Raw genomic sequence first — 8,051 nt, 5'->3', positions numbered from 1 at the left:
ATGTAAAGACTGTGGACTGAAATTTTCCAGGGTTTCAGCATTTCAATCCCATCAGCACACCCATGTTTCCAAAGAAACAGTGCAGAGAGCCCGGCTTCTAGAACCGGAGCTAGGGCCTATGCTTCTGGGGCCTGGGCTTCCAGAACCGGAGCTGGGGCCTCTGCCTGTAGAAACACAACCAAGGGCATCGACAGTAGAAATACAACCAAGCGTTCAGTACGATTCACAAATGTTTGCTGCAGAGTCTGTTCAACAAACACATCAGCAATTTAGTAACAACAGCCAATGTGGTTCAGATGAAGTGAAACAAATACCTAGGAAGAAAAGGAGTGAATTCAACTGCACTGAGTGTGATAAGACTTTCAGTCATCGTGTTGGTTTAATGAACCATGGGCGATGGCACGCCAGACACTTAGAAGAAAGGTTCACATGCGAGGAATGTGGAAAAACATTTAAGACTGCATCATTCTGCTACAGACACCAGCTCATGGCACATACTGAGGAGACTCCTGCCAAGTCTTTTCTTTATCAAGTGGGCCAAGTTCAGAAGAAGGCRTTTGAATGTAAAGACTGTGGACTGAAATTTTCCAGGGTTTCAGCTTTTCAATCCCATCAGCACACCCATGTTTCCAAAGAAACAGTGCAGAGAGCTCGGCCTCTAGAACCCAATGTGGGGCCTCGACCTCTTGAAATGGAGCTGGGGGTTCAGACTCTAGAAACCCAACCAAGGACACCAACACTAGAAATACAACCAAGGGATCAGACTCTAGAAATGGAGCAGGGAACTTGCAGTCAAGAAGAGGAGCTGGTGGCTCACACTCACAATGCTTTGCCACATCAAGATAATATTTCAGAAAGTTGTTGGAAAGAGTCAGAGCACTCTCCAGCTTCTGTGGAAGAAAAACTGCAATCAGAAATTTCTCCTGCCGCTTGTACCACGGACAAATCACAAACAAATGAGACTGATGAAGACTTGGAGAGCTATGAACCTGGGGACTTCAACGTACAAGTAATTAGTGACAGTGAGCCCGAAGAGGAGGCGGCTCCAGACCTGAATCCTGATCTTGAGCTGCTGTGTGAATCTGATCAGGATGTAAGAGACGACCATGAAGTTTCCCCCAGAGGCCTTGAGTCAAAGCCGGACTTAAAAATAATTCAGATTGACTTTGATCAAACCAACAAGCAGTGTGTACCAATGGAAAGCGGAAGCGAGAATCAAACTGCACATGAAAGATTCCAGTGTCCGGATTGTTACCGCTGGTTTACTAACCCCACGTCACTGCGAGTTCACAGAATGTGGCACGGAGTCCGTGAGAGAAGACAGCAGAATCAAGGTCAGTCAGTGGCATGTGAAATAAGTAACTATGAAGCACAATTTATTCACACACAATTCCACAGTGATCAGACTCTAAGTAGWGGTTTGTTGAATCAGGCTGAGGGGTTGGTGAAGAAAATGTTTACCTGTAATGAGTGTGGTGATGTTTTCTCTTATTTGTCTGCTTTAGTGTCACACCAGTTGCATCACCCTAAAAGAAAACAGTACCAGTGTCCAGATTGTATGATGTCTTATCTTCATGCAGCCAGTTTGTTTAATCACATGAAAACCTGCTCTGCACAAAAGAGGAAAGATATTTCTGTCAGTGAGAAAGAATACAATCCAAAGAAAACTCTGCTAGGCCCAAAGATCTATCATTGTGAACAATGTGGAAAGGGTTTTTGGTCTTTAGGGGCTTTCTCGCACCACAAGCAAAATCAGATGGAGTGTACTGATTTGAGACTCAGAAAGGGTCTATCAAGTTCTCTGCACTCTGTTAACGGACGCTTACGCTCTGTGACTAAAGTCACATGTCCGATGTGTGGCAGGAAGTTTCGCCACAAAGGCATTATGGCGCTACATATGCGCAGGCATGAAAATGGAAATCACAAATGCGAAATCTGCAGCCGCTCATTCCGACTTTTTTCCAGCCTCCTCAGACACGAGGTGGTACACAGCGACCAGTTGCTACCACCGCCCATCAAGTCCTTTCAGCACCAGGTGGAGCAGCTGAAGAAGAACACGTACAGCTGTCCTGACTGTGGGAAGCTGTTTTCACGGGAAAAAGCGCTGCAGTTTCACATGAAGAGTCATGGTTACGAGTCCAGGAACTCTCCGTCGTCCCCACAGTCCATGGTGAAAGTGAACCATCTGCAGTGTGCGACATGCTTCGCACATTTTAACAACAAGGCGTCTTTAAGGGCTCATCGAAAACTCTGCAGGAAAGGAGACATCGTGGAAGCTGAACTTGCAAAGAATGAAGCTGTAAAAATGCGCTCTGATTCCAACACGCAAGAACACTCGAGCCAAATGAAGGAACAAGTTGACACGAAGAACGAAGGGGACATTGGTGCACAACAAATTGAAATGCCCACAGATGGGGGTAATGTTGAAAATCCAGACTCAACCCATTTGAAATACAAATGCAATGCATGTGACAAAAGTTTTCCTATTGCTGGAGCGTTAAATTTTCATAAGAGAATTCACGTTAAAGGCAATAAGTCCAAATTAAAATCCGATATTGGTCAACCTCTAATGTCTAAGATGCCAAACAAAGAYGAGCCAAGTAAAGGTCTAATCCACTGCTCAGATTGTGGAAGGCATTTTATGACTAAATCAGCCCTCTGCTCTCACAAACGATGGCACAAAGAAAAGAAATGTTCAAAGTCTTCACATGAAGAAGATAATTTCAAATCTGTCAGCCACAAGACCGAGGACGGACCCTTTCAGTGCAAGAAGTGTGAGAAACAGTTTTCCAGCCATCAAGTTCTCCACAGACACCAGCTCTTTAATCCTCTGTGTCAAACCAAAACTGAGCCAGATTTAAACAGAAACATGGAGACGGACCGATCAGAGCAGTTTTCACACCAAGTCATGCACTGTAAAATTTTGGAGGTGGCAGAACATAGGGAAGTGTCCTTAAAACCCACCCCAGAACACAATGTTAACATAGTTGGGGACGAAACCTCACCATCAGCTGTGAAGATAAAACCCCACCAGTGTCCCCTCTGCTTCATGACCTTTGCTAAAGCAAGAGGTCTGCATGCTCATAAATGGCAAGCCCACCCAAAGAATGGAAAGTGCAAAAAGAAGTGCTCTAACTTAAACAACCGATTTGATCAGGTGGACGACTCAGAGGTGTTAAAGAGCAGCACTGTTGGCAGAGGAAGGAAGAAAATCATATCAAACCCTCAACCCGAAATATTWATTTCCTGTCTTGAATGTGGGGAACAGTGCAGTTCCACGGCTTGTCTCCTTGACCATAACAAAGTTTGTTCGCCTGTGAAGCAAGAGTCTAAAATGGAGGTGGAAACTCTCGAAGCCGCGACTGAGGTTCCTCCAGTGGTTGGCCATCTGCTGGAGCACACGGTCAAATGTCTCTTCAAGTGCGACAAGTGTGGGAAAGCTTTCCGAACAGAGGACCAGCTAGGAACCCACAAGAACAAGGCCAAGAGCCGGCCTCACTGCTGCGCCCTGTGCTGCCACTGCTTCTGGACAGAGAATCAACTGCAGCAGCACCTCGCCTGGCACGACGAGGTGCGCTGTCGTCTCCCCAACGAGTTGCGCTTCAGGCTCAGTACTGCTGTGACCTCAAGTCCTTTGAAACCCAACTTCTCCTTTGCTGATAAGTCCTTCCTGCTCCCTTCCATCAACCAACCTCCTAACCCAGCCGGCTGCTCAGAAACCGAGGGTCAGCGTCATGGCAGATCTGAGCAGTGTAGCAACTTGTACTGCTGCTTGATTTGCTCCAAAACTTTCAGTCACCTAAAAGACCTTATTGATCATAACCAGGAGTGTATGAGTGATCACAGAAGACAAAATATCACTCCTGCTGCTGCTGTTTCATTAGAGGACACCGATGGCCTTAACTTGTTTTGAATGCAGAACAAGTCTTTGACCAAAAAAAGAAAAATGTTGTTGCACCAGCGTAGTACAGAGGATGTCCGTGTAGTGTTAAAGCTCATATGGTGACGCTGTAGATTGTAAGGTTTTTGTTTCTTTCTGCAAAATTTGTTACATTGAAGTAGAAAATGTAGTTGTTTYTGTAGTCTCAGGCTTTGCTTGACACTGGACCAGTATCTCTGTAAATGTGAAAGTATAGCTCAGTCACCTCTATTCATAGCTCTGAGTCTACATTTATTTATTTTTTTTGTTTTGAATAGATGAATGTCAGCTGAGCCTTTTCAAACTCTGTGGGGCGTCACATATTAAAGTGTTAGAGTTTATATATAGATGTTTAAAAAAGGTTACAAAGCACTGATATGTCAGTTCTCAAAGATAAAAACTAAAATGCTGTTACACTGAAATACATTTAGTTGATAAAGACGGTGAAAATGAATATTTGCCCTCCCTAAATATGTAAAGGTTTGGTCTGTTGTTTCTAAAATGCTGAAGGTTTTTCTAAAATAAGTTCTGCTGCTGTAAATACTTCATAAGAAGTGAAACAAAACTGAATTATCTACTGTTTCTGGTATTGAACACTATTGTTATTAACTGTAAAATCCATTTAACATTAAGTAGCTTTATGTTCTGTGTTATGGCTATATTTATTTAACAAAGATAGAAATACGTGGTCCAAGAATGAAGGTACTCCGTGAGATGATCAGCTGTTTTATTGCAACAACAGGAACACAGACAACAACCTGGCCTGTCTCTGTGCCTCTGCTTCTCTCTGTTTCTCTCTGTTACTGTCTCTCCACACTACTCATTGTGTCTCGAGAGGCCTCATATATATATTAACAAACACCATTATGTCATCTTAGTAAGATTTGATACAAGGTCAAGGGAAAACACAAAGATAAACACAAGTGATATCTAAGAATGACTGTTAGCAAATCTTGTTCTGACTTTAATCATTCTATCTGCAGATGAACAGCATGTCATGAAAACCTAGGTCATTAAAGGATGTCATGAATTACTTGCTTGAACATAGAAGTATCAGTTCCATTACATTCTGTAAATCTCATTCAGCATTAAGTGATTAAGGTCTTTTTTACATCTTTATAGGGATATACAGTATATATATATAGATAGCTGTATTTTTGTTGTGGAATCACTACTAAAGTAATTTAGTGTTTGTTTCTGTAGGATAGTGATTAGAAGAAAAGGTTTGACTTTGATTTATAGTTTTGTTTTTCCCCTTGTTGACCAATATGTTAACTCCTTTTTTCAGAAAGAACAAAGATAAATTTCTTTAAAACATCTCTTACTGAGTTGTGTGATTAATTCAGTTTCAACTTGATCAGTTTGGTTTGTATATTTTCTGATTTTCTTTTCTAAGTTTTGTTAGATAATTACACATCTTAGGGTGTATTCTAAGGGCGTGTTGTGTGATTGGTATGATTCAACCACTAGATGTCGCTGAAAACAAATCCTACACACTGCCTTTAATGTTTGTGATTAATGGAGCCATGTGTGGTGACAAAATAGATGCAAACTTTAAAWGTGTTAACTTTCCTATAAAATAGGCTAATTGGGCCTCATGCAAAAACCGTTTGTACACACAGATTTGTTCTTAAGTTGTGCGTACAAGTGATTTAGGAGAATTTGTGGCATTCAATGTTTTCATATTCTAAGATTTTCTTCATACGTTGCGCGACGGTGTCTTCTGAATAAATGAAAATGATTTAACACAGTTATTTATACTATTAGCAGCTCTTTTTATTCCACAGCTGACCTGCTAAAAATGACAGATTTTRTTTTCTGGATCTCTGACAGACGGACTTCAATCTCTGAACTCGTAAAGTTTTTCTTTTTAGTTTTCGCTGTCATTTTCATGAATGGACACTTCCTGATATCTCAGGCAGGAAACATAGCCTTATATGGTGTTTTTGTGGTGGTAATTCTCTCGCGTGCACATGCAGCTGGATACGAACAGGTGGAATTTACGCAGCTCATTTACACACTTTTCCTGAAGATAGAAGAATTTGTTGAATCAGACGTGACATGTTCGTACGAACCCTTTGTACGAACAGAAGTAAGAGAAATTTAGGATAAGAATACGAACATGTTCCTGCATGAGGCCCATCGTTTCTAAAACTGATGAAACAAAAGAATTAGCACTTAAAAGAGCCTGCAAGGTTAGGTTTGACAGCTTTAGCATTTCATCTGCAGATAAATTTTATTTTACAACTCTAGAGTCAAAACATTAGATTTTAGACAAACTAATTTTTGAACTGTGGATCTGCTTTTGTTTTTAGTATCGTAGTGGAATGTCTTCAAAAGCATATTTGATTTTGGTACTTTCATGTATTTTTCRGCATAAGTAAAAATATTTTCTGTTTTCAGAGTCTCTTAACACATTTTTAAAAGGTAAAAATAGCTAATAAGTAACAAAAATATTCTTAAATATGCACAGTACTTTAAACTGTTTATGTCGTGGATGAAAAAGTACAATATTTTTAGCAGCTTCCCTGGCAGCTAGGTGTGGACACCAAACAAATGACGTCACCAAATTTAAAATGCCTTTTGAATGCAGATTGTTTTTTTGTTGCATATTCTTATATCAAGTCTGAAAGTAAACATGGCCTTGAATTTTATTCTGAAAGGTAACAGTTTTACCAATTATTCAGGAAGACCCAAGAAAAGGTGTATTTACTTAATGATTTCTATTTTCATAGCATAAAAATGTCAAATTATCCTCCACCGTGCAAACATTTTTGCATATTTTTGGAAAATGTAAATGTACGTATACAGTACATGGTTACTGAAAATGAAAATAAATCATTCAAGTTAAGTAAACACGTTCAGAAATCTAGTTCATTTTAATGTTAAATATCTAATAGTTTTTAATGAATAATTTAGAAGTTGTCTTCAGATAGCTTAAAATTTTCATGTTTTTGTGTACAAGTACCAGCTAGAAAATCCAAGAAAAAAATCTTCAAATACATGTAAATTTAAATGTACTGTTTTGTGTAAAATGATTATTTAATACATGCTTTCTTTTTTTTTTTGTAGCTGAAGAGTCAAGCATTTTATGTAAGGACTGTGGACTGCAGTTCAAACACAGGGATTCCTACTTGACTCACCTGCACCAACATGCCCTGGAAGAGGAGGAGGCTCAGCTGGAAGAGGAGAAGACTCAGCTGGAAGAGGAGGAGGCTCAGCTGGAAGAGGAGGAGGCTCAGCTGGAAGAGGAGGAGGCTCAGCTGGAAGTGGAGAAGACTCAGCTGGAAGACTGCAGGTCTCTTGCAACAGGTCGGGAGACAAGAGAAGACCGAGACGAAGACATGGGCCCGGATGCGGGTGACAAGAGCAGTTCGGCACAAGTGCGATCTCCAGAGTCGACACAAGATGTTCCGCCAGCCTCTGAGCAGAACGCACTTCGAAATGTTTACTCCTGCCTGGTTTGTGGGAAGATTTACTTGTACCTGAAGTCGTATAGAACACACTTGAAGTTGCACAAAGACCCGCCCTCAACAGAACAAGACCAGCAACAAAAATACAGGAGCGATCCCAGCAATATGAAGTACGAGTGCACAGATTGTGGGATGTCATTTATCAGACGCACGCGATTCATTAGTCATTTGAGAGAATTTGGGCATAAACCCTCAAACACCAATGACTGGAGAGCCCAAATGGCCCACAAGCCAGCAAGTCAGCCAGACTCCCAGTTAGAAATRTATTCATGCCAAGACTGCGGGAAGTCTTTCGGTCGAAGTAGACAATTACATGCACATCAAATCCAACATAAACGTTTAAAGGGCCGCTTTAAGTCTTTTCAATTCTCTACCATTCACGCGAAGATCCAAAAGCCTAAAAACACAGAACCCCTTACAGGTGTGAANAAACGTTTAAAGGGCCGCTTTAAGTCTTTTCAATTCTCTACCATTCACGCGAAGATCCAAAAGCCTAAAAACACAGAACCCCTTACAGGTGTGAAAGAAGAAACCGAGGTTAAAACAAATATGGGAGAGCTTCAAACAAGCAAGCCTGCTGAATGTGGAGATCCAAAAGACTCAGAGGAGCCTGACTGTGGAGAGCCCATGCATCGCTTCGAGCTTCCCAAACCTCCCAA

General features: G+C 41.1%; 1 protein-coding gene across 1 annotated transcript in view; it reads left to right on the top strand.

Moving 5' to 3' along the window:
• The first annotated feature begins 6 nt into the window (after positions 1 to 6).
• Positions 7 to 8,051, top strand: part of si:ch211-261d7.6 (zinc finger protein 91) — an 11,459-nt gene continuing 3,414 nt past the window's right edge. The window contains exon 1 of the mRNA XM_014016579.1: positions 7 to 3,906. Coding sequence (XP_013872033.1) covers positions 119 to 3,906 — 3,788 coding nt within the window. The 5' untranslated portion in view covers positions 7 to 118. The remainder of the gene's footprint in view (positions 3,907 to 8,051) is intronic.

This window comes from Austrofundulus limnaeus, unplaced genomic scaffold, assembly GCF_001266775.1.
Source record: "Austrofundulus limnaeus strain Quisiro unplaced genomic scaffold, Austrofundulus_limnaeus-1.0 Scaffold148, whole genome shotgun sequence".
Lineage (NCBI taxonomy): Eukaryota > Metazoa > Chordata > Actinopteri > Cyprinodontiformes > Rivulidae > Austrofundulus > Austrofundulus limnaeus.
Note: the sequence above shows the minus strand (reverse complement) of the source record. Positions and strands in the feature narration are given on the sequence as shown.